Source organism: Nyctibius grandis, chromosome Z (genome assembly GCF_013368605.1).
Source record: "Nyctibius grandis isolate bNycGra1 chromosome Z, bNycGra1.pri, whole genome shotgun sequence".
Taxonomy (NCBI): Eukaryota; Metazoa; Chordata; class Aves; order Nyctibiiformes; family Nyctibiidae; genus Nyctibius; species Nyctibius grandis.
Genome location: NC_090695.1, coordinates 74,053,764 through 74,081,523, shown reverse-complemented (window position 1 = coordinate 74,081,523; position 27,760 = coordinate 74,053,764). Strand labels below are relative to the sequence as shown.

Below are 27,760 nucleotides of genomic sequence, written 5' to 3'. Positions count from 1 at the left end.
ATTCGAGAGCACTGTATCGGCTACAGCTCCATCTGCAACAGCACAACAGCCCAGGCACTTTGGAGGAGTACAAGAAACCCTTCTGTACGCAACTGATATAATTCCAGGCAGTTGTCATCCACACGTACCACGTACTGTGTTCCAAAGACATAACATTTCTCATCTTCTTTAAAATGAGGCACTAAGGTCAGCAATAGCTGTGCCAATGAATTCCACAAGCTAGTTATGTCCTGCAAAAGTGCCAGCAGGCCAGAAATTATCTGTGTGCACATTCCAATCCCCAAAGAATTAACCTGATTGCAAAGACCACCGAAGGAGGTAAGAACGCTTCAGTCCATCCCCTTGAAAGCTAAGGATTATGCTGCTTGCATCATTCTAAAGATGCAGAAAAGCCTCCACCATATCTACAATGAATGTTCACAGACAAGAGGCTTTTGTCCCAGCAAGGACGTGATCACTAATATTTACAAGCCCTATTTTAAGCAAGCAGGCAAGCAAATCAGAATGTACCACAATGAGCTAGAAAAGGTTTGTGTTATTCTTTAGTGTCTGCTACCCCTCTATTTTAAATGTTACAACCACTGGATACTCCAGAGATTTGCTTCTGATACTGTCTCAGAAGATGTAAACATACCTAACTCACTTGAGGAGAAAGGAAGCCACAGGGTTCAGCACTTACTCAGGAAGGCGTAATCTTTCACAATAACACAAGTGTGCAAAATTCATTAGAAGGCACAGAATATATAGGTGTGTTCCACTTGATTCCCATTTATTCAGCTGTATCTCTCTTGTGACCTCTCTGTTAAGTATTGCTTTATTTTTTTTTTGTAGAAGAAGGTCTCTTATGAGGGCATATTTGGCATAGAAGACTTGATTTACTGCAATGGATCCTTCCAGGCTGTCCATACATGTGTTAGTGAAGTTGGACTGAGTTCTGGAAAAAAATTGTATGTTAGTCCAGTGTGGAAAGCAAGCCACACTGCTGGGCACTGTTTAGATTCAACAGAGAGAGACCTTCACTTTATCCCTCCTGCTCTAACTTGTATACTACTCATCTTTACTGTTCTTCCTCCCAGTTACTGAAACTAAATTTCTTTTTCCCTGAAAAGATGAAACTTTAAGGTGAATAAGTGTGATCCTTTCTTCTAAAAGGACAGGAGGGTATCAAAGTACGTGACAGATTGGTGTACTTCATAGGGTACTTCAGGACAATGCTGACTATAGCTTTTTTTTTATTTAATGTAGAGAATTCTGAGCTGATTTGCTGTCAGTCACAGTAGGAATTCAAAGAAAAGACTTCAACACTGCAGAGCTATATCTGGATCCCTACTCATGTAATTGAGATCAGAAACTGTCCCATTGTCACCCAATTATGAGTCACAATGAAGCACAAACTACCTGATCAGCTGAAGGACGCAGCTCTGTTCCGGGAAACACAAAGCTTGCTGGTATTTGGGAACACCAGCCTTGGGTGGCCTGATGAGCGGTGGGGGCATTAAAAGCTAAAAGTCTTCTGTGATTCCAGACCGTCTTAATATTCTGCTACACTTAGGAAACAAAAGAAAAGGAAAATAACATTGCAGCTAACAATACAGTTTTGTTTCAAACCAACTAATCTGGATATCAGCCCAGGGACCTGAATTTCAGTAAAGCTTTAGCAACAGGAGCACAGTCTGTCATCGTTCGTGGCTGAAGAGGTTTTTATCCCTAACGAAGGAGCTAGAACTAATATGAAGCTGATTCTTCTTTTTCGCAATAATCCATGTCACTCAGATGAGGTTCCTAGCAGCATATTCAGGGTTAAGAACACTGACAGTGGTGGAAAGCGCTTGTGAAAGTAACTGTGGTTCCCAACTTTCTTGCTTTCACGGATTAGCAAGCAGGCTCAGTCCATGAGGGCTGTCATGTTCTTGAACTCTGCAGTAAGGAGGAAATCAGACTTTGCTTATCTTCAGTGGGTAGCTTTTTTAATGACACATCCTGGATGTCATCTCTTTCTGCAAAACAAGAAGGGGAGATTAAAAAGCAAATGGCATTTGTTGTAAAGTGTGCACACACCTCTTCCCAGTTAACATTTCTGCATCTCTGCAAATTCATGTAGTTTTATATGCCACCATGGTTCTGCCCCTCTCTGTCACTTTCAAGGACAATGAACATAACTGGCAATTAGCATGCAGCATCTAGTAGTTCTTCTCCTCTGATTTGTTAAAGGTGACAAAGGTGAATGTTCACAGAAAAATCTGTCCCTTTTTCTCCTTAAACGTTTTGTGGGGTTTTTTTGGGTTGTTCTGTTTTGTTTTTCTTTTAAACAGCTGCAATTAGGCTTATTCCTTCACAGTAACAAACACCAAATGCAGAACTTCTTAACATAATTCAGCACACCGTTGGACAGCTGCCTACGGTTTATACATAAGCAGATACAAAATGGCTCTCCCTCTTCTTTGAGAGATCAGAAAGCAACTATGCTAGGAAATACTGAAGAGCAGCATACAATATACTACTATGTCAACACCATGATAATTAGCTCCGACCAAAGCAGGCATCCAGAAGGTGGTAAAATCCACCAGCACCCAGTTTGACCTGAAGCCCTCAGGAAGCTCTTTTTGGGGAGGGCAGGGCAGGGGCCACAAGCCCTGATGTGGTTTGACACCATGCAGAAGTTTTGCTGACAGGGCCTGACACCATTTCATCATTCCAGCCGAAAATGCCAAGCGCTGCCCTGGCTGCTCCCCAGCAGTCTGCACCCGAGCTGCCTCTGCAGGGCAGTGCCCATGGCAGGGGGGGTTGGAACTAGGTGATCGTTAAGGTCCCTTCCAAACCAAATCATTCTATGATTCTATGATTCTATGGTGCTATGGGCTGAGGAGGCACACTCATTGCCGAGATTGCTCAGCACCTTCCTCAGCAAAATCTGCCGCAAGTAGAAAGGAGATACAACACACTCAGGAAGGGAGTATTGTTTCCAAAGTCTGTGTTTTCTTCCCAGATTTTAAATTATTCTTTCATTTCCCTTATCTGAAGATTAACTACGTGCTAATGCTTCTCCAGACAGCGTTAAACTTTGCAGACCCCTAAGTTTACACATACCCAGTGTCTGCACATCCATACTATACTACCAATAACCATAGCTGATAGGTCTGTCCGGTAAAACACCACCACAACTGCAACAAATAGCAGTTGCTGAATGGCTATTTGCAGTCAGACAGTAGCACCTTATTCTGTTAGAAAAGCAGTAAAAAGGGTAAGGTGGACAGTACCAGAGTTATTGTAAACTTGGCCACCTTCCTTCAGAGGCAAACTGCCTCCCAATAGAATAATAAAACATCATAAGCAACACATTCCACATGCAAAATGCATCTCCATTCTTACCTTAAAGGAAAAAATACCATCAGAGGCAGGAGTTTAGACATGCATAAATGTGTGAGGCAAAGGAAAGAGTAGGAGCCTAGATATTCTATGCATAAGATGTAAACTAGAGGGCTTTAAACCAGTTTGCCATGTGCATTTCTGCAATGTTGCAGCTACGTGCAGCTGTGAGGGTTTCACTGCTCAAGAGTCATGAAGTGTGAACCTACCATGCCATTCCTAACCTTTCTGTTGAGGCAGTATTTATTTTTTGAAGTAACACAAATTCTCCCCAAGCCTCTCTCTCCTTTCATTTCTGGATTTTTGTTTGGTTATGCAGTTGTATTCACAGTCCCTTACATCCACTGTCTTCCCCCTAAATCCTATTCCCCACACCCTGTCAGGAGAATGTTGCTGCAAAGGGCTCTGCAGTTTTCTCCCTGCTTCTACTTAGCAGGCCTTCTGTTCCAGCACCTGCTTGGTTTTGGTTTTCGAAATGCTCACCAAAGTTGTGAAGTCAGAAAAATGTTAAAAGTTACAAAACATCATCATCTCCAATGCACAGAAACTTCTTCTGTATTGACCTATATTGTTATTGGTAAATGAAGGACACAGAAGTACAGACATATGGTCACGTTGCATTCCCTTCACTTTTTAGTAAAGGAATGATTTTAGCTGATTTTAGTAATCAGCTTTTACTGATTTCAATGAACAATGACTATGAACTAGATGTGCTTTTTTTAAAAAAAAAAAACAAACCCGTGATCTCCTAACAGTGAATTGGTACATGCTTTGTGAGAATGACCTACTTCTAGTTGTTTTTTTCTTAGAGGAATTTACAACAGGTAAGAAAAACAAACAGGAAATGGTTTCTCAAAGAGACTGACATAATTATGAAGCTGGCAAAGAAAAAGCTAGCTTCCCTCAAAATGCTGGTGAGAACAAGAGGAAGGGTCATACCCACAGCATCCAGCCTCGGCCAGGCGGCAGCACGAGGCATGCTGCGTGCTGCAGAGCCCACTGCTGAGCCTTTTACAGAGCAAACCGCTCCTTCTTGCCAGATGCTCCCTCTGAGATGATGCTTACCTTTAAAAACTGTTCACCTGCTCTTCACAGAGCCTGCTGGAAAATCTCTCACTGATTCTGATGGGCACCAGGGAACTTAGCACACAGTCCCACTCCACATAACTCGTCATAGAAGTCCCCCTCAAACCTCATCAGAGATCTGTCTCCTTAGTTATCCTGCTGGTGCAGAGCCATTAGGTGAGCACTGCCTTTAACACAAACTCAAAGCTGAGTCTTCTTCAGTGTTTCCTGAGTCTTCCTGGTTTTGCGCTTCTCTGAAACTTTACTGTTCGTTTTAATTTGGGAAAGGTGTAGAAGTATGTTCTTGATGATTAATTATCAATTAAAAGCACATAAGGTACTACCCAAACATGCGAAATGACAACTATCTGTTGACTGACACTTCTGAGAAGGCAGGAAGACGGAAAGGCTGACTCTTTGGCTTAAGGTACTACGCTACCCAGCCCCAGCTGGATATTAAATGAAATATAAAGGCTAGACAGACAAGTTAGACAATCAGACACGCAGACACAGACAGGCAACACACAAACATTTTCAAAGTTATTTAAAACTTTGAAACTTTTTCTGTGCTGAATAAACACCCAAAACATTCATTAACAGAAACTCTCCATACCAGAGCTTTTCATACCAGATGTGCTTCCTCTTGAAAACAAATTACAAGAAATTCCAGAGCATTATTGTGTACCACTGCATTCAGACTTGTTCCTGCTCTCAATTTTGGATTAACGCAACTAACAAAAAATGAAGGCAGAAATAAATGCTGTTTTTTAAAGCCAAAAAACAAACCAGAAAATAAAATCTGGACCCTATCTGTGTGCTGAGTATGCCCACTGACCAGCCACTGAGGAGAATTTAACACAGAACTAACTTCTAAGTAACTTAAAGAGAAACATTTACTATTCTCTGTCAAGTCCTTAAAGTACTTCCTCATTTGCTGGAGTTAACACTAACAAGCCACTTCATAAGCACTAGAATTCTGTCTGTTTCTTTAGTATTTGTGATTTCACAGAAGGAAGCATTCCTCAATATTATTCAGGGAGTACCAACAAGATCTCCCAGAAGAAGGAAAAAAGCAACACACAGTCTTAAAAGGGTAATTAATCTTTATCTCTGATGGATGTCTGGTCCTCTCCTCTCCCTGCTAGTTTAACATTCACGTCAGATACATTCAGCACATAAATCTATACCTAAACATTTTAATTTCCGCTCCTCAGCTCACCTTTAAATAAAGCAGGAAAAGAATGGAAAAAATCCAACATCTTAGAGCATGCATGAGTAGCTGAAGAAATCTCTTTTTAACAGGACAAACCTACCTACGGGGAAATGCAGATCAAATCTGAATGGGCTGCAAGAAGAGTAAGTTGCCCAATAAAGAATCATGTTCTTCTAAGAAAATGGTGGTTCTATGCTTGTGTGAGTCAAATATGGAGTTGGCAAAACATAAGGCATAAAAAAAACAGACATCACCTTTATATCAGTATTTAATGGAAGCAAGGGCTTTGCAGTCTGTGTTGTGCAAAAGCTGATGGGAAGGTGGATGAAGTGACATGAGGAGATAGTATAAATAATAGTATTCTATAAGAACACCAGAAAAATTAATAAATGCAATAATCACCCTCACTAAAACCAGGGCTGCTTTAAAGATTCAAATCCTCTTTCAGTGCCCGCATCCCACCCTCACTTCCAGTTCCCCAAACTGCAAATGAGTAGGGATTGCCATTCCCCCTCCTCACCTCCTCCTACTGCCAGCTGTCAAGCCTAAGGATAATGTGACAACAGCTTGTTCCAGCCCTTTGACAACTGTTTTAAACATGGTGAGGGTTTAAGATGTGGATACAAGTGTCTCAGCAGAGAAGTGCTTAGAGGAAATGTATTACCTCCCAAAGAACAGGGTTACCCTGCCTGGAGGTATCCAGCAGCCTGGAATCACAGAATCACAGAATCACAGAATGTTAGGGATTGGAAGGGACCTCGAAAGATCATCTAGTCCAATCCCCCTGCCGGAGCAGGATTACCTAGACCATATCACACAGGAACGCGTCCAGGCGGGTTTTGAATGTCTCCAGAGAAGGAGACTCCACCACCTCTCTGGGCAGCCTGTTCCAGTGTTCAGTCACCCTCACCGTAAAGAAGTTTTTCCTCAAATTTAAGTGGAACCTCCTGTGTTCCAGCTTACACCCATTGCCCCTTGTCCTGTCAAGGGATGTCACTGAGAAGAGCCTGGCTCCATCCTCTTGACACTTGCCCTTTACATATTTATAAACATTAATGAGGTCACCCCTCAGTCTCCTCTTCTCTAAGCTAAAGAGACCCAGCTCCCTCAGCCTCTCCTCATAAGGGAGATGTTCCACTCCCTTAATCATCTTCGTGGCTCTGCGCTGGACTCTCTCTAGCAGTTCCCTGTCCTTCTTGAACTGAGGGGCCCAGAACTGGACACAATACTCCAGATGCGGCCTCACCAGGGCAGAGTAGAAGGGGAGGAGAACCTCTCTCGACCTGCTGACCACACCCCTTCTAATCCACCCCAGGATGCCATTGGCCTTCTTGGCCACAAGGGCACACTGCTGGCTCATAGTCATCCTGTTGTCCACTAGGACCCCCACGTCCCTTTCCCCTACGCTGCTCTCCAACAGCTCTGCCCCCAAGTTGTACTGGTACATGGGGTTGTTCTTGCCCAGATGCAGGACTCTACACTTGCCCTTGTTATATTTCATTAAATTTCTCCCCGCCCAACTCTCCAGCCTGTCCAGGTCTCTCTGAATGGCTGCGCAGCCTTCCGGCATCTCAGCCACTCCTCCCAGTTTTGTGTCATCAGCGAACTTGCTGACAGCGCACTCTAATCCCTCATCCAAGTCATTAATAAATATATTGAATAGAACTGGTCCCAGAACCGATCCTTGCGGAACTCCGCTAGACACAGACCTCCAACTGGACTCTGTCCCACTGACCACTACTCTCTGGCTTCTTTCCTTCAGCCAGTTCACAATCCACCTCACTACCCGATCATCCAGACCACACTTCCCCAGTTTAGCTGCGAGGATGCTGTGGGAGACAGTGTCAAACGCTTTACTGAAATCGAGATAGACCACATCCACAGCTTTACCATCATCTATCCACCGGGTAACATCCTCATAAAAGGCTATCAAGTTGGTTGAGCAAGACTTCCCGTTGGTGAAGCCATGCTGAGTGCCCCTAATGATCCCCCTGTCCTTGATGTGCCTAGAGACAGCACCAAGAACAAGTTGCTCCATCACCTTTCCGGGGATGGAGGTGAGGCTGACCGGTCTATAGTTACCCGGGTCCTCCTTCTTGCCCTTTTTGAAGACTGGAGTGACATTCGCTTTCCTCCAGTCCTCAGGCACCTCTCCCGTTGCCCACGACTTAGCAAAGATGATGGAGAGTGGCCTAGCAATGACTTCCGCCAGCTCCCTCAGCACCCACGGGTGCATCCCATCAGGGCCCATGGATTTATGGACGTCCAAGTTGCTTAATTGGTCCCTGACCTAGCCCTCATCAACCAAGACAGATTCCTCCTCTATCCTGACTTCCAAGAAGTCAGTTAGGTCTTCCAAGAAGACCTAACCAAGTAGCCAACAGCAAGGAGATGCCAGCAATGGACATCATGCCCAGTTCACTTGTCCCAACTCTCCGACTTAGAGAAAACAACCTTCCACAGGTAGCCTGTCGTGTACTCATGTGTTCAGTCACTGCAACCCCAAAAAAAGCATTGCCCAGCCTTAACCCTGTTCTTACGGTTAAGGAACTTAATATCTGTGTAACAATCCTGTGAACACATACGTGACGTTAGGCAGGAAGGCAATACACAAGCAACCCTTCTGATCTGTGGTTCATGATTAGAAGGCTCTGCTGGAGTGGACATGTGCATCACTGGGACACACCTTTCCCCTCCCTGCTCTCACAGACAGAAGAGCAAGCCACACCCAAGGGGAATCGCATGTATATGCAGAAGGGCTCAGTGATGTACCCATGGAGCCACTTCACAGTTTTTGTTGTTCAAATCAGAACCACAGAATAAGTAGATGAAAAAGCAAGAGGTTTAAAAGAACATTTTTCCATACTGTTCTTCAAACCACAAATGGCTATGACTTCTGCGACTTTTTTCATTGTTTTCTTCACAAAGTTTTCAACAATTGACAAATAATCATCATGTGGACAAAGCTCTTTGTATCCTGGTCACAAAAGAGGCTGTTTACTATGGAATAGCACAGATCACATGGTCTAGGATCCTGTGCTGCACAACTAATCTGTATGCAGACAGCTAATTGACCAGGATAGGAAGGCTGAAGCCAGATTTGTAACAGTTAAGTCATTTGCAAAACTCCTTTTTTCTGGCATTTTTAGTTAGAGCCATGCCTTGAATCTTCATTTAGCAACAGTTTTCTCCAAAGTTACTAAAAAAAATTTCCTCTGCTTCTTTAGTTGCTCCTGTCTCTGTTTACTGACAGAAAAAAAATGAAAGACTGGTGCTTGCTATCCAGTGGGCATATTGATCATTTGGGTATTTCCTTTGTTAGGTTTCAGGATGTCTTGCACCTGAATGAGCCTCAATTATCATGATGTGCAGGACTAAATTAATCTCTGCTACAATCTGTTTGGCTTCAGGGTAGTTATTTCGAAGCTAAGGATGGCATGATAATAGTCCTAGTTGATTACTCCTGAATTTGTATGGTGATGTTTGCACTACACAGATAATACTCCTGTCTGCAAATGTAATCCCTTATCACTGATGTCAAAGGCATTTTATCAACTGACAACAAGCAGGAACAGGATCAGGACATTACGCTTCGAAATGAACCTGTCAGTAAGTAGGGTTAGATCCAGGCAGATGCACAGAACATGCATTTGGATGACTGACTTGCTTAAGGCATCATACTCCAAAGAGGTACTTTTACCTTCTGCAGGTTTTTGTCTTCTGTAACAATAAAATAAAAGTCTTTCTGCAGTTGGTTTTAATATCTCTTATCCTAATAAACAGACTTTAAATGCGCTGCTTTTGGCACTGAGATCATGCAGAGTGAATAAGCAAACAGTAACACTACCTCTACTGTAAAATTTTGCGGAAAATTCACCAGGAGACATGTTAGTTCTCTACTATGAACTACAATTTTTTTGCATATAGTAGGTATTTTACATAAATAATTGTATACACTAGCATCTTTTTAAATGGGACAATAAATAAATCTTTCCTTTTTTTTTTTACAAAACCGCCAAGTTCACGTGGCACTAGATTTTTTCTTTTGGCAGTTAGAAGAATTGGACTTGCTGTTTCTCAGTTTTCTGGTTCGTGTGAGTTTAGAAAGAATAATAACAGCCCAAATCAACAGTCAATAAAACTAATAGAGTCACTCAACAAGTACTGTTCAAATTATGAAAATACATATTTTTAGTTAGGTAGAATAGCTTTCCTGAAACTTGTTCTTAATCATGTCTTCACAATTGCCTTCTGATGCCAGTTAGACTACTGGATTAAGCTGTTAAGTGTTACAGAAAGGAAATTACAGATATTTTTTAACAGTTATCCAAAATTTCAAGTTGTTTTGAGTTCTAGGAAATCTCAAGTTTTGCTGCTGTTGAGTTTTTTTAAGCAGTCTTTTATTTGTGAAGATAGATTGACAACAATCAGTGGATTGCCTCCTTGTTTCAATCTAGTAAGGGCAGCTGATCTACCTTATTCCGAGAAGCATGGGGTATGTCTGAACTGGGAAGACGATATTTTGTCGAAGATGACGGACAGGAGTAGTTCTCTCCGTAGTAATAAGAACAGTTGAGATGCTAATGCAGATAGGAAAAAAGCATTTCCAAAAGCATTACAGGAACAACGGTGGAGGAGTTCCCACCATACTTTTTGCAGTGCTGGTGAAAAAGTTTTTTCGAGTCTCTGTTTGCTGTTAATGTGCCTTCCACACAGAGCACAGACAATCAGCAAAAACCCCTTTTACTAACTGGTATAAGAACTAGTGTAAATGGACCCATACAAATTATAGATGGAAAAACCTATTTGATTAAACTCTTAACGGTTTTGTCACTTTCTGATTCTACCTACAGCATATTCTCCAGTGTTCTTCCTTGATGGGGCATGAACTACAACTCTGATTCACAGAATCACAGAATCACAGAATGGTTGGGGTTGGAAGGGACCTCTGGAAATCATCTAGTCCAACCCCCTGCCAAAGCAGGCTCCCCTAGACCATGTTGCACAGGGTTGTGTCCAGGTGGGTTTTGAATATCTCCAGCAAAGGAGACTCCACAACCTCCCTGGGCAGCCTGTTCCAGGGCTCTGTCACCCTCAAAGTAAAGAATTTTTTCCTCATATTGAGATGGAACTTCCTGTGTTTCAGTTTGGGCCCATTGCCCCTTGTCCTTTTGCTGGGCACCACTGTGAAGAGTCTGGCCCCATCCTCTTGACACCCCCCCATAAGGTATTTGTAAGTATTGATAAGATCCCCCCTGAGTCTTATCTTCTCCAGGCTAAACACACCCAGCTCCCTCAGCCTCTCCTCGTAAGAGAGATGCTCCAGTCCTCTGATCATCTTTCTAGCCCTTCGCTGGACTCTCTCCAGCAGTTCCTTATCTTTCTTGAACTGGGGGGCCCAGAACTGTGCACAGTACTCCAGGTGTGGCCTCACCAGGGCAGTGTAGAGGGGGAGGATTCACATCATCTGCAAGTTACTAGAACAGGCAGAGTAAGGTATCACATTGTGGTTACTAAGGAGCAATTTTGGCTCTGATTCAGCTCAGAATTTAAACACAGGGGCAAGTCCATGTACAGGAAGCTCACATGTGAGTAGAGTAGAAGAAACACTTATGTATCCATTATAAAGCAAATAGTTTCAAATTCCTTTTTTATATTGCACCTGACCCAGAATGCCCCTGTCATTTTTTGCGGTTTTGCAACCACAATTGCCTTTTTCTACTCTGTTTTTTCTCCTTGATGCTGTAACCAAGCCAGCTACTCCCCACACATACTGAGCTAGCACAGAGCAACAACCTCTTGACTAGGCAAGATTCATATTAACTCATCAGAAGCTAAAAAATAATTAAATAATTATGGAAAAGATTTTTTGTGTGTCACGTCTTCTGTATTAGAGCAATCTCATAGGACTTCATTGTGAAAAAAAAAAAAAAGAAGTGCGAAAGTATCAGATAGATGCTATTTTGCAGTTAGTTTCTGCTCTTTTAATGTTTTGCAAAATTGAAGAGGCTTATTATTTGGAGGAATAAGCTTCTTCAAAAGTTTCCTGTTCTTGCTTTATTCTGGACTGTTAACTATAACTCTTTTGATCTTGTATTAATACTATCTTTGAAGTACAAACGTGGTGCTGTTTTTACAAGCTGTGAAACATGGATTAATTTGGAAAAGCTCTTTTTATTCAGCAGGCTGTAATTTACATTCATTAGCTAAACTTTAAAACAGGACTTATGTGGTGTACTCCTCACCAGCAACTGACACCTGTACTTAGGTACCCACAAATGAGAGGTAATTGTGTCAAAGCATGAGACGGCACTGCGGTTAATCCAGAGCACCAAAAATAACACTCCAAAACCTCTGATGAGTCGATGACACACAGAAAATTGTCAGTAGCAAAGTCCTTCTGTCTGCCTGTTCTCAGCAGTGTGTGCTTGGGTTCAGTGCAAGCAAAGCAGCTGATGTGATAAAAACAGTCATTTAAAACATGCATGCCAGAAATTATTTACTCAGAAATTCTGGCACTGAAGTGCATCTTATGACTCTGCTTTCTTTGAGCATCAAAGTTGAGAATCCTATTTTTCAGCAATGTTAAGTCTTAGAGTTCTCATTTCCCCCCCTAATTTCTTGCAGGAAATGGAGGAGATGGAAAACATGGCATTTACTTAGCTACCACTGTTGTTGTTGTTGTTGTTCAATTAGCGATCAGATCAATTTGTTGAGAAATTCTCATCATTTGTACAATGTAAAAGAAAGCCTATTAGATATTATCACCATATCTTGTTGAAGTGGAAAAACTGGACTGGGGGCAGGGAAAGCTTGGTTTCTTCTTTTTTTTTTTTTTTACTGTTTTTTTTAAGAAGAAAAAAACTCTACTGGCTAATTGGCAGCAGTGACAAGCCTTGCTTGAATGGGGACTCTTTCACTAAAGCAAGCAACCAGGGGGAAAAAAAAGAAAGAAAATTATACCTACTTCAAAGTTGGCTCAACGATTATTTATCTAATTTTGGATAATACCCAAACAGGTACTAAGTCACTCTAGCACTCGGTGATGGGTAATAGCATTTAAAGCAACTATAAGCAACAACCTTGTCAGAAAGGTGTCCCTGCCTGTGGCAGGGGGGTTGGAACTAGATGATCCTTAAGGTGCCTTCCAAACCAAACCATTCTATGATTCTATGAAAACTAAATTATTAGATATATCAGTTAACTGTATGTACACACATATTGGATATTAGTTCTGCAGGTACTGGCACATGTAACTGTTGGGCACAGTTTTCTACAAGGCACATGGTAAATACTTAGCAAGTGAGTTTTGCATTAAGAGAGGCTAATAGTCAATTCCATCCAGTGGAGGGCGTGGTGTGCAATTCTGTGGGAGGATAGACAAAAGCACGCCAGAGAAGGGATGGGAAAGCTAGGAGCTAGCTTCTCCAGAAGGTGCTATTTGGGTTGGGCTTGCCTGTTCTTATCAGAGTGGCAGGGGGTTGCCATCTCTCCCTCTGAATGCCCCAATGTCAAGGCATGAGGAAAGCAGAAAAAAAAAGCTTTTCATACAGAAGCTTCACTGATAGATTTTAGGGTCAGAATCTGTTAACGATAGATTAATTAGGGAATGATCAGTTATCCTTCTGGAGCATGAGCAGCAACTATGACTCTGAAAAAGATTAAACCTTACGTGTTCCCTGCCTAAAGCTTAAGCCATCCAGACAGCACACAGAACACACTGGGAAGTCTAGAAGGATAAGAAGTCAGAGATATCTTTAAAACAATGTGTTAATACTATTCTTGTCTTGCTTTTTGTAAGTGCTAGAGCACAGGACACTTCAGAAGGATCTGAAGGGCTGTACTTCGATGGCAATGAGGAGAAATATAAAAATAGAATTGGGTAGCTATAAAGGATAGTGATAACAAGAACACAGTGACTTTAATGAAATTAGTTCTCTTCTGCTTTTGAGCTCAAACTGTCCTCTGCTGACTGGCAAATAATTTATATTCCAGTCCTTTGATTTATGGGTACCGTCACTGCTTTCATGAAGATTGTAAATGGACTTATGGAGAAAATGGACTGGAAAAGCATAAATTCTAATTTTCACCATAAACATAAAAAATTAGCTAAGCAGACAAAACAATATTTTGGAATAAAATCAAGTGAATTAAGAAAGATATACTTTTATTTTAAAATATATGCTTGAAAAATTTGTCTGCAGAAGAAGTCTCATTTAGTCATCCTATTTAACTCAGCTGTATTTCATCTGAGTGTACCCTCATCAAAATGCCAACACTTCACCATGTTTTGTTAAGCCTGCTACTGCTGATTTTTCCACTGTGAGCACTGGATGGGGCTACTGCCAGACAGGCTATGTTTATGGTATTTCTACTATGTCTATGCCATTTCTGGCAAAATTTGCCTGATGAGTAAACATTTTTTGTGGTATAGACAAAGATGCAGCAAAGCTGCTAATTATTTTGTGAAACAGACAGGGTGCTTGGAGAAACTCATGTGAAAATGGAGACTTCTTCATTTTGGTCTTAGGGGATCCGGACTTCTGTGTGATGCCCTAAACACATGGCAGGACTAGCACTAGAAACTCCTGCAAGCCCAAACTCCCATGTCACTCACTCTTCCAGCAGACAGTGAAGGACTATGCTGTTGGTTGTGTCTGTGCCGCCAGAAGTCCAGACTGCCACAAAAGCGACAGTCACACCATCACATTCCCCCAGCTCCACGTTTCCACCACTTGCTGTGTGTCAGTGCTCAGTAAAGCGTCATGGCAAACTTCCAGCTCCACAAGAAGTTAGTCAATAGGACCCCTGGGAAACTGCCCTGAGGGACAAGGGAGCAGAACAGAGCTGGCAGATCTTTAAGGACACTTCCCATAGAGTGAAAGAGCTCTTGATCCCCAGGTGTCAGAAATGAGACAGGAAGGCAAGAGACCAGCATGGATGAGTCAAGACCTGCTGGTGAAACTAAAGGACAAGAAGGAAATGCACATGCAGTGGAAGCAGGGACAGGTATCCTGGGAAGAGTATAGGGATGCTGCCCAGTTGTGTAGGGATGGGGTCAGGAAGGCCAAGGCGCGGCTGGAGTTGAACTTGGCAAGTGACACAAAGAATAGTGAGAAGGGCTTCTACAGCTATGCCAGCCAGAAAAGGAAGGTCAAAGAAAGTGCACCCCCCTGATGAACAAGACTGGCAAAATGGTAACAAAACAGGAGGAGCAGGCTGAGGTACTCAACAACATTTTTGTCTCAGTCTTCACTGGCAACCTCTCTTTCCACACCTTTCGATTGGATGGACCGCAAGAAGAGGACTGGGGGAGCAAAGTCCCTCCCACCACCGTGAGAAGATCAGGTTCGAGACCACCTGAGAAACCTGAACATACATAAGGCCATGGAACCTGATGAGGTGCACCCCAGAGTCCAGAGGGAATTGGCTTATGTTGTTGCCAAGCCACTCTTCATGATATTTCAAAACTCATGGCAGTCCCTGGTAACTGGAAAAAGGGAAACATTGCAGCATCCATTTTTAAAAAAGGTAGAAAGGAGAACCCTGGGAACTACTGACCTGTCAGCCTCACTTCTGTGCCTGGGAAGATTATGGAACAGATCCTCCAAGAAGCTACGCTGAGGCACATGGAAGACAGGGAGATGATTCAAGACAGCCAGCATGGCTTCGCCAAGGGCAAGACTTGCCTGATCTAGTGGCCTTCTACGATGGTGTGACTACATCAGTGGACTAGGGAAGACAAATGGATGTCATCTATCTGGACTTCTGTAAGGCCTTTGACATGGTCCCCCATAACATCCTTCTCTTTAAATTGGAAAGAGATGGGTTTGATGGGTGGACTGTTTGGTGGATGAGGAATTGGTTGGATGGTCGCATCCAGAGGGTAGTGGTCAATAGCTCAATGTCCAGATGGAGATCGGTGATGAGTTGTGTCCCTCAGGGGTCTGTACTGGGACCAGTACTGTTTAATATGTTCATCAATGACATATACAGTGGGACAGCACCCTCAGCAAGTTTGCAGACCACACTAAGCTGAGTGGTGAGGTTGACACACCTGAGTGACAGGATACCATCCAGAGGGACCTGGGCAAGCTTTAGAAGTGGGCCCATGTGAACGTCACAAGGTTCAACAAGGCCAAGTGCAAGGTCCTGCACTTGGGTCAGGGCAGTCCCCAGTATCAATACAGGCTGCGGGATGAAGGGATTGAGAGCAGCCCTGCGGAGAAGGACTTGGGGGTACTGGTGGATGAAAAACTGGACATGAGCTGGCAATGTGTGCCCGCAACCCAGAAAGCCAATTGTATCCTGGGCTGCATCAAAAGAAGCGTGGCCAGCAGGCTGAGGGAGGTGATTCTCCCCCTCTACCCTGCTCTGGTGAGAGCCCACCTGCAGTACTGTGTCCAGCTCTGTGGTCCTCAGTACAGGAAAGACATGGACCTGTTGGAGCGAGTCCAGAGGAGGGCCACAAAAATGATCAGAGGGCTGGAACACCTCTGCTATGGAGAAAGGCTGAGAGAGTTGGGGTTGTTCATTCAGCCTGGAGAAGAGAAGGCTCTGGGGAGACCTTATTGTGGCCTTTCAATACTTAAAGGGGGGTTATCAGAAAGATGGGGACAGACTTTTTAGTACAGGCCTGTAGCGACAGAACAAGGGGTAATGGTTCTAAACTAAAAGAGGGTAGATTCAGACTAGATATAAGGAAGAAATTTTTTACAATGAAGGTGGTGAAACACTGGAACATGTTGTCCAGAGGGGTGGTAGATGCCCCATCCCTGGAAACATTCGAGGTCAGGTTGGATGGGGCTCTGAGCAACCTGATCTAGTTGCAGGGGTGCCAGACTAGATGACCTTTAAAGGTCCTTTCCAATTCAAACCATTCTATGATTCTATGAAAACCACCAGTTCTGGCTGAGCTGGTGCTCAGCTGATCCATCCCTGGACCTGACTACGGTAACACAAAGGCTAGCTCTGACACAAGGAAGGAGAGAGGACTATCCAGTGAACGGTGATAAGAAGGGCAGGATCACCATTTCCAGTTTCAGCCTGCATATGTCTTGGCTTAAAATGATTGTGGAACTATACCTTAAGTGTTTTGTTTTGTTTTGTTTTTTAATAGATTATGGAAGATATCAGCTGAAAGGCCCAGAGATGGAAACACTGTCTTTTCACAACCAATGCCACATATATGGCAGCACTTCTGACATCCTGGCTGTAAGTACAAAAATAATTCTTCCTTTTCCCCTTATAGTTTTTGGCTGTTCTGCTAAACATGCCTACAAACCTGTCAATACATTCATGGGGTGCAGAGCACCCTACAGTAGCACACAAAGCAACATATTGTGTAATACTAGTGTTGGTGGAAAAACAGCACAGGAACATACCACCTGTGACTGCAGGGCTAGATTTCTCTCTGAATTTTATGGGAAGATCTGGAATAATTCCACTTACTGAAAAGAAAGTGCCTCAGATTCATGTCAGTGTCATCAAGGCATCAATGTAGCTCTAAATCATAACATATAGTAAGGTAGAGTTACGGTCATTACATAAACTTCAATGTCTAATTTCCTGAACACGTTTAACTTTTAAATCTTCTGTCACCCAGAACATAATGGGTTTTTGCAAATAATATATAATACTGCTTCCTAGAGGGAAAAAAGAGAGAGGGGAAAAAAAAGAAAAAAACCTCAAACAACTGAACAGTTTAATGATTAGGTTAATGTATTAAACACTCATCTCTTTACTTAGTAGACTGCCTGAACAAGCACTAGAAATTCCATTCTGAAAGACAGTTTTCTACAGAGATGGGGAAAAAAAACCATTTAGATGGCTACTTTTAAGCAGTTCCAAATATCAGATGAAAATGTTATCAGAAGCCAATCATGCTATAAAGCCAATGGAAGCTTTTACACTGAGAATCATGGAGAATAAGGCAAGAAAACCTTATTGTCTTTGCTTATCCTGCAGATGAACTCCATCCTCACAGCTGCAATTACCATCTTCACCATTTTTATACACTCAGCTCCACTGACTGCCACCACTTCCAGCCCCAATGCTATCCACTTGCTATCATGGCTGATTGTCTCTGCATCTAAATGAAGTCATCATTTTAATAGTTATCAGAACAGCACATGTAAATAATATCCTTTTCTATTTTTCTTCATTCAAGTGTAATTATTACTTTCTGTTCTCATAAACAAAATGTTTATAAAAAATTACTTCTGAGAAAAAGGTCAAAGTTTTCACAGGATGGGACTTATTAAAAAAAAGACTTCTGGAGAATGAGCAAAGCAGATGGCCATATTCTGCTGTCTTTTACCCCTGTCCTCAGAGGGAAATTTCACTGCCATCAATAGTTTCCAAAGTTACATAAGAATCTGCTGGGGATCTGACAGGTTTGCAATATATTTTTTAATATTTCTGAAAAAGTACAGAAGGTACTCTTTGCTCTGTAAGAGGACACTACATTTGTTAAACAGAAAAACATACAAAAATGGCATATACTGGTATCTCTGGCAAACAGATCTGTGCATTTGACAATTCCTAATAGCTGTGAGAGAAGCAAATATACTCAAACCACGTGAATCATTCCTTCATACTTGGCAGGGTCCTCCTTGCACATCAGTTCCCACTGCTCATTAGCACGATATGAATGCTTGACCTGTCCACAGTTCTGTAACTGGGTGGCCATGGAGAGATGAAATATATTTGGGTTTACCACCTAGATTCTTTATTAGGCCACGTTTTTCAGAGTAGATATTGAATATACAAGCCCTGCATACAATCTCAGACCCCCTATGACCTTGCACAACTTTGTCCAGCAAAAAGACCAAATATGTTCCCCCCCCCGCCGCAATCTCTCCTCTTCAGAGGTATAATTTAAGGTTATGTTAACAAGTAATGCTCAATAGTGAGAAAAAGAGCTAAGTCCACACGTCATACAAGTTTAAAAAAAATAAGTGTATCTTGGGAACCTTGTTCTTTTAAGTGAATTACACCATGCTCAGACCTTCAAATTTAACACTGAAATCTCACCACATTTTTAGGAGTGTTTTTTTTTAACTTAACTCTGACAAACACAAGGCACAGTGAAATACCAGGCAAATTAAAATGCACATATTTAGAAATCAAAACGAGATACTGCAATACACACAGATCAATGCTGAGAAGTTGGGAGCAGACTTGGCTGCATCACCAACTAACTGTTAACCAACAAAATGCTTTGCACTGAGATTCAGTCACAAATCTCTAAGGCCTCTGAATCAGAAGGCTCTTACATGACTGAAGGAGAAGTATAGCTGCCGGATTCTTTGCCTCTGTCTCTCTGACAGGCACCTTCCTGCTGAGGGAAAAAAAACCAACAACTCACTTTGTGGTTTAACGCCTCTCTGGCATTAACTTTATTGCTTTTGAGAAGGTTTCAGTTTTTTCTTCCCCTGCCCTTTCTAGAGGTCATGTTGCTGTAGCTGCACTGATCCTCAGGTTTCATGACTGGATCTGTGCCTGCTCCAGCTAAGCTTGGAGTGCAGTAGTAAACAGGCTCTGCAATCACCAAGCCAAACCAGGCATCTGAAGGAGGTCACCAGCTCAGTAGCTAAAAAAGACACCCCACCTCCTCACACTGAGGAATGGAAGGAGGAATTCTTTTTCTTTGAAACAGTGTTATTTACGTCAGAGGAACTTCTGTGACCTGATGCTGCCACATCTCTAGAAGACACTTTCAAATGCTAGATTCCTTTAGAGGGGACCTGGTCGACCTGTAGCAGTACTTTATTCCTGCTAGTTAGCCTTTCTGTTCTGAGATGGGAGTAATGGAAAGTGATGCGTAACAGAGAAGGTACTCACGTCTCTTTAAGGGAAAATCAGATTTAGAATGATTTGTGCTGTGTTGAGCTAAAGAAATCAAAAACTATTTGGAAGGGATTATGTTGCCGTGCATACAGCAGCTTGTATTCTGTAAAAGTAAAAACAGCTGATGAGTGACCTGTCACAGGGAAATATATTTAAAAAAAGGTCTCAAGTTACATCTTAACTACAAAGAGCTACACCTTACACAAGTGGGGATGGAGTATACGGTTGCATATCTTGTGAACACTTTAATAGAGGTAAGGTGTTCTGTGAAGCAGTTCTGAAGATATTCAATCTACCCCTTGGGAGAGAAGGGGAACAAGTGTCTGGATCCATGGTTCAGAACCCAGACTAACAGACTGCTAGTTTCATGTGAAGTCTACAGAGCTAGGAAGCATGATGGTGTGGTACTTGCACACTTCCCATTTTCACCAGTGGAACTCCTAAAGCAACAGCAAAGCAAATCAGCAAACATCAAGTTAAGACACAGGAAGTTTTGGTCTTCCCACTCCTTCTGTATGTGTCAAGGAACCAGCTTGCTGCTGAAGGTGGGAAGTTGAACTAGGATCAAGCTCTACTCTTATTACAACTCTTATTTCGAGTACTTTGCAAACACTGTTGAATTCAGGCTCACAATACTTCTGTCAAATGCTAAATATTCTTATATTCCACATGGGAAAACTCATGAAGAGAGCTATTACCCAGAGACAAGCAAGAAACCCACAACACCACTGGAAACAGAAAGCAGAGCTTTAACCAAGAGATTGCGTATGACTTACTTTGTAGAGGATGCTTTGTACTGGGCATAACTGGCAGGGTTTTGGCAGCAGGGGGTTACGGGAGTGACTTGTTGTGGCAAGAAGCCATGAACTGCACTGGGCCAGTCACAGCTACTTCCAGCTGCCCCTGAAACTGCTGCAAATAACCCATCATATGCCAAAATTTCAACCAGTCAGAGAAGCACATGGTGCCTCTGCTCATAGATATTTAAGAAAGCAACAGTCGATAAGAGAAGAGGACACATGGCTGGTGGCACTGTTGGGGATGTGGTTGGAGATGTACTCTTGGAAGGAAGCGCCCTGTGCCAGAGCAGCCACACCCCTGAAGGGACTGTGGGTCATGGGCAACCCACACCGGAGCAGGGATATCACGGAGGGACTCTGTCCCACAGTATACCCGTGCTGGAGTGGAGGTAAACAAAAAAGCAAGAAGCAGTACATACATCCCTGGTCTCCTGCATTGCCCCTCATCTCACAAAAGGAATTAGGAGTAGCTGAGTGTAACGCGTAGCAAAATGAAGGTGAGTTGAGACCCGGAAGGGGGGAAGAGAAGTTTTTTACCAAATTAGAGCATGGGGAAGAAAGGTGCTTCTTCACCAACTGTTTTGTCTTTTTTTCCTCAATACCCAGATCTGTAGTCAGAAGTTTTGTTAACTGGCAATAAATAAAGTAAAATTCCCCAAACTAAGACTGTTTTGCTCATGATGTGCTTATAAAGTACTTGGGCATATTTCTTAAGTCCTACATACTATGAAATCCATTGTTAGAGAAAAGGGATCACAGGAAGGAAGCAGAGGGGCATTAATCACCATAGCCGGGCTGCTGTTTGAACTGTAAGCTACTGTGCTGAGGCAGCTGCATTAAGATTCTCACTAAAAAGCACATTTAGATGAAGTGTTTAAGTGCCCTATACAAGCAGTCACCTACACAGGGTGAGGGTGGGATGGAGGTAATAGGCACCACTCCGCTAGACAGTTTTGGCCATGGTAAGAGGCTCAGAAGTGAATTAAGGTGAACTATTGCTAGTGGAAAATAAAGCTGGTCACACAGGGGGCCAGCACCAAGCAGAGGCTACATCTTAACATTCATACCTTAGTTTACTCCCTGATAGCCTCCCTGTGGAGGCATGCCTTAAAGCTCTTCTGAGAGCTCTCATGGTGCAGATGGCCTTGTCTGCCTGTAAGCTGCAGGAGAGGGCAGCTATGCTTTCAGATGTCATCTTTTCCCCCAAATTAACCAATTGGACATGCGTTTTTTTCCTCAGGACCACCCGTGGGGTCAGTGACTGAGCCAGCTTCCTTTTTTGTCCCCACATAAAACAGCCCTACGAAAGACTCGGGCATCTGTCAAATTAACATAGTGACGGGGATGGGAAAAAGATATGCAGCGTTTGAAACTGCAGCCTCCTCTTTGATTGCAGAAAGGACAAGTTATGCAACTCCCGAATGGGAGGGGGAATCCTGTTTGACTCATTTGCTTAATTTGATTTTATAACTGCTGCACTGAGTTGCAAAAGGCTCTGATAAAATCTATTTTAAACAAAGACCATAAGTCCTGCAAGCTAATATTACTATTCATCTACTGCCGGCTTCACCAATTATTCTCCCTTCTTGAAGTTATGTTGATAAATCAGTTGTCTTCCTGTTTATTAAAGCATGTGGCAGTCTGTTTATTTAATCAGTTCTTGGCCCATTTTCTAATTAAGGGACATAATGTGGGCTCATTTCCTGCCATGGTGAACCTGGCAGGGCGCAGGTTGTCCTCAACTACCGCATTAAAATTCAAGATTATTTGTAATGGCTGCTTTTGTTTGGCAACTCCTTCCCTTCTCTCTGCCCAGCTGAAGACAAAAATACAGACATATGTTTTTTTCTGCATTTCCACACTGCTGACACCCACCCAAGTCAAGGACAGGAAGACAGAAGCAGGTGGAGCTTTGTCAGTTTGCTGACATGGTGGCTCCCCAGTGCAGGTGAAACATTTTTCTGCGAGACTCTGCATCCCAGCGAAGTTAATAATACTGCATCATATGATGATCCTAAGGATAATTTTGTGAAGGGAGGGAATGCTGGAATGCAAGGGGAAAGCACACACCAGTCGGAGCATGTTCCTAGCTTGCTCTGCTGCTGGACTTGAGCCACCTCCTGCACCACTCTGACTGCAATCCTTCATCTGTCTGCTTAGTGCAGGAATACTGCTAACCACCAACTGCAGGATTAAATCATTTTTGTGCTCTGTGTATTTCAAAGGAAGCAAGGATTCTGTAATGGCCTTAAGATCGCCTCTCTTCCAACCTCTGAGGTATCCTGCTTTGTATCTTGCTTGTGATACATCCTCATAATTTAACAGCTACAGCTAACCTGGCATCGCTAGTCTGGCAGGGAAGTTCTCTTTTGCAGGGCCTCCTTCTATCCCTTAGGATACATTTAGATGGCATATTAAGTTCTCCTATCTAGAAAGCAACCATAGATACATTGCAAGTTATCAACACATGCCATACGCAGTGTCTTTCAGCAGGCCTTGTGAACTGCTGAAAACAAGACCATCCATTTTGTCTCACTTTACAGGGTCTCCCCCAACACAAGCATATACATGTGCCACACCTGCAACAGCTCCAGTTCCTACAGAAACACAAGCAAACATCACTTTGTCACACTTTCAGAAGTGTTTCATACCAACTATGCTATACATCTCCTTGCAATGTGCCTTTATGTGGAACAACTGAAAACCTGACCTGGTCCTAGGCAGCACTCTCTAGGTGACACTGCTTTGAGCAGGGATTTGGACTACATGATATCCACAGGTGTCAGCCAACCTCAGCTGTTCTGCGATTCTCTGGAAAAAAAAAATCCCAGTGGTTCTAGCACTTCATCAATCAGCTATAGGACACTGTATTTTCCAAACTCTGACCCATGGAGAAATGTTGCCCTGATCCCCTTTAAAGTTGGCTAAATGCCCACAGTTAGGGTTTGTGCATAAACTGCTTTCTGAATTGCACCTTACTTTTCCTTCTCTGCTTACACTTTTATTTGCATCTGCAAGTAACAGCAAAAGTGTTTCCATTTCTGGAGCCTTACTTTTGGAAACAACTAATTTAATTTTGATCTATTTCAGTCCAAAAGGAAGTGTCTGGTTTTGCTATGCTGCTAATTGTCTGAACCTCTGTCTCACCTCATTTGTCTCACTTAGATCCACAGCACACTCTGGATCTCACACACACAATACCTTCACAAACACCCACTTAAAGACAAAAAAAAAAAAGCAATTCACCTTTACATAGACCACTGTTCCCTTCACATGCATTCAAGGGACTGCTACGAGTACCACGCTGTTATTGACCAATGAAAAAAGACAGAATAAAATTATATATAAAATATATAGTACAGGAAGAAGCAGAAGACAAACGGACCTCTATTTTCAAATGGCAGTATTTCCCACCTTGTATTTTTCCATACAAAATACAGTGCACTTTTCTCTTTCTACTGAGCCTACTGAGCATCCTGCAAATACTGCAGCAGATGGAATGGGTCTACAGACAGAGGCAAGAAGAGTTCATCCCTTTAAATTGCCTGTGTTCAGCCATGGACCTTATTCCCAGAGGAGACCCACTGCAACAAGTGTGGGTAAGGCTCAGTGGAGGGAGGAGGAAAATTTCTTAGAGCTTTCCCCCAGGCCCCACACTTACCAAAGGCTCTAGTTCTTTGCGGTCTATGAGGTTGAGCTCTGTCACAAAGTAATAAAAATGCTTGTAACAGGTATTGACGTGGGCCTCAGCCCCCATAAGGATGATACGGTCAAAGTGATGGATGTAGACGTGAACAAACACCCGAAAAAGCCGGCAGAGTATCTTCTTGCAGATCTGAAGGAAGTTCTTTGGAAAGGGAACACCTGTGAATAGAGAAGGCAGGGTTGTCACAACCATCCTGTCATCCTCCCAAGACAACAGCTTTGGAGCAAAGTATGAGTTTGTAACTGCAAACTAGGTTATGACTTCCTAGGCCTCCTTTCCAATCCAGAAGATCACTTAATGCATACATTTATGTGACCTCTAGCGCCAAGGATAACCAAATACTTAAGAAACTTTAATGTATCAAGACTGACAGGTACTGGTCCTTTTTCCCTGAATAATCTAATGGAGGAACATCCAGTATTGTAACACTCAGAAATGTGATTTTCACTGCAGTGCACGCTGTCCCACTAACATCACTGGCTTTACATCCTGAGATGGCTGTTCCCCATACTGATACATACAGAGCTCGTCCTGGAAGTGACAGATGCTCTTCTACTCATCTTATTCAACCGTGGCATTTTACGGCATCAAATTTAATAACAAAGTTGAAATAACTGACTAAAGGACAAACCCCTTTGCTTTCACCTTCCTGACAGTTATGTGTATGAATCTGATTGCTCTTTTAATAGAAAAACTCTTGAAGAGACACAGAAAATACCTTAGAAGTTACACCACTTCACAGCTGGAAACTCCAAAGCAGCAGCAAAAACAACACTTGCAAGTAAACAGCCAGGCATCCACAATGCGGCACCAATAACTCCTTCAAAACCACCCTTCATTAAATACTGATCTTGCATGGCATTGTGTACCACTGAGCTGCCCCGAAAAGCTGAAGGGTTCATCTCCTGGTATGATTGTGCCTCACACATGATGACTTTAGTGCCATGCTTGAAACTCTACAGCTACTTTGATTTGTTACACATCCTCCTGATTTTCAGTTATAGTTCATGTTTTAGTCAGATGTGAACCACATGACTGTAGTTGTTGCTTCTTTAAAAAAAAAACCAACCCAAACCTCACCGCTAACCAGTCCCATACTCTCTAAAAGCCCAGCTCATGCTCTTAACAAGAAAAACGTTTATTACTTGCAGAAAGAAGATGGAGATATTAAATTAACACTGTTGCAAGCTTTCTTGTTTTCAAATTTTAGTCTCCTGTTAAATACTGCTCAGCACTCATAAGAGCGGTGAATTAATGGACAATATGCCTAGTTTCACTGAGGGGGACGTGAGGACATATAGTGAGAATTTCCATACTGAAAACAGATTTTTTGATTATGGATTACACATTTTATCAACTTGACTGTAACCAGTCTGGGTCCCACCAACACAAACATGCACCTTGTTTTGGACTCCCTGGCCAAGGACGTAGCAGGGTATATCCATTGTTGATGAGAACACCGCTGAGTCTGTTAGCACGCGAGTGGGGAAGCACATCAGCATGCAGAAGTGTATCCCTGCTCAGTGTATCCCTGAACTGCCTCTACATTTGCTATCGCTGAGGTACAGATAACGTGGGGAAGTGCCTTGGGGTTTTTTGGCCTGTACTGGGTTTATTGGAGGCAAATTCTTTTGATATAACTTCAAGCAGCTTTAGAGATGCAGTGCAGCACTTCTTACTCCTGATGTACAAACTGGGGACCAGAGAAACAGCCGCATCTATCAAAGCACAACTACTTTATCTCCTTAAGAAATGTTTGCTTTTGGGTGTCACATCCATTCATCTCAATGCTAAAGCTAATATCGAAGGTGACAGAGGAGGAGGCCTAAAAGCTCAAGCCACGAACTGAGACATCGCTAAGCTACGGAAGTGATAATATGTACAGACGTCTTGGCAATATTTGAATCAAAACTCCACGTAATTAGCCAAACACCTGGATTATAACAAACGACTGTTGTTATTTCCAAGGGCAAAATAAATACAATCAAAAAACATAACAGAAACCCCAGTTAGTTGGTTATTAAGCAGGGGGATCACATTTCAGCCATCAGAGCATGGCTAAATTCAGGAATGACTACAGCAGCAGCCTGCTTTACATTACTGTAAAAGCTACACAAACCAGAATTTTTAAAATATACCCAAGAAAATGTTAAGTCTTAAAAAAGGGGGAAGGGGAATAGCTAGCAATTGTCACTGGAAGCTGGTTCACTGAACTAAGAGATGAATTCTTGAAGGCACTGTATTTTCTGATCCAGAACAGGCATGTCCCAAAATGGAGAAAAATTAGTTTCATCTTCCATGAGCTGACATACGATTGTTACTGAAGAATGCTACTGTAATGAAGAAACTCATACTTCTGATTAACTGACTAAAACAAGCTGAATAAACCAAGCTGACCTCTCTGCAGCCCATGTTCCCACTTAACAGTTACAGGCAGTAAGTACAAAGGCTGTAGAACACTGTTTCTACTGAGAGTGAGGACTTTCACCTGACAGCTTTTTAGATGTGTTACGCAGTCAATTTGAGGACACGTAAAAAACACACAGAAAAAAAAAATAGCCAGTGCAGAACAGCCTAGGGTGTATAATAAGCTTGCAGTGTTCCCACTGCGCCTCACATGCATTAAGTTTTCAGACAGGCTGTATAGTTTCATTTGCTGTTGCGGAACTTCTTCAATTTTGCAAAACGGTCTCTGTTCCATTTACTCTTAAATAAACAGTGAAACGTTGCTGCTATCACAGATTTATCACCTGTGTATGGCAGAATCCATAATGGCTCTCTGACTTCTCTCCCCTTCCTGCAAAACCGGTTTACAAACTGACATGGTGTCCTAAATAGTTAAAAAGTTCCTCGTTGTACCACTGAAAGCAATTGGTGGCTGTGCAGTGAGCTAGAACCTTCAGCCTTGGAGAGCCTGCCAGCCAGTCGGTCCCTGGATTGCAGAGGAGGCTCAAAGTCTGGTCAGCCTCAAGGTAGAGATGAGCTTATGGAGGTGCCTGCAGTGCTAGTTTAAACATACAATCTGCTGCTCTTTGTGTTCAAAATTAGACAAGAGGGTGGTAGAAATGCAGACACGAATTAAAAAAAAATCTAATACAACAGAACAGATTCTGATCTCAATTACAGCAGAATGAATCCAGAGTAATGCCATCAAAATTTAAAAAATCAAGAGTGAAATTATTCTAGATTTATATTCTGAGGTCAGAATTTGGCCTAATGTTTTGTTCCCACTGCAGCTGCTATAGTTAGAAATAAATCAACCACAGAACATAATAATTCTGAGTGGCTCTTGGGAATGGACTAGCTTAGATTTAGATCTCTGACTTGTTAAGGAGTCTGTTCTCCATCATTCAGCTCAGCCACAGTAGCCTTTGCCTTCTCCCAATCCAAGCCCTCATTTAACATGGAGTCCAGGTTTAATAATTCCTTTCCTGAAACTTTGTAGTTAAAAAAGGAGGGGAAGAGAAAGAAAGAAAAAAACCCAAAACTCACCAAAAGTCCACGTATTTATTTAAACTTTGGATTCTTTTTAACAGTGAAAATAATTTCCAAGAAGTGAGATGATTGTCTTACTATCTGCAAGGTGATAACGTAAAGAGATAGAATGTAAAAACACCAAATTAGATTGCTGAGTTATGGTTATTAAAAGGCAAAGAAATACAAAGATGACACTGCAATTTTTAAGCTACCTGCTACTTGCTGAAAAAAGTATTTATGGATGGGTGAACTGGCAACCTTGATTCATCTGTAGGCTGACCC

At 42.4% G+C, this 27,760-nt stretch overlaps 1 protein-coding gene across 1 annotated transcript in view; it reads right to left on the bottom strand.

Annotated features, from left to right (window-relative positions):
- Nucleotides 1–1,934: 1,934 nt before the first annotated feature.
- Nucleotides 1,935–27,760, bottom strand: part of MOB3B (MOB kinase activator 3B) — a 63,238-nt gene continuing 37,412 nt past the window's right edge. The window contains exons 2-3 of the mRNA XM_068423338.1: nt 23,957–24,159; nt 1,935–1,997 (exon numbers count right to left, since the gene is read on the bottom strand). Of these exons, the coding sequence (XP_068279439.1) occupies nt 1,968–1,997; nt 23,957–24,159 (233 nt within the window). The 3' untranslated portion in view covers nt 1,935–1,967. The remainder of the gene's footprint in view (nt 1,998–23,956; nt 24,160–27,760) is intronic.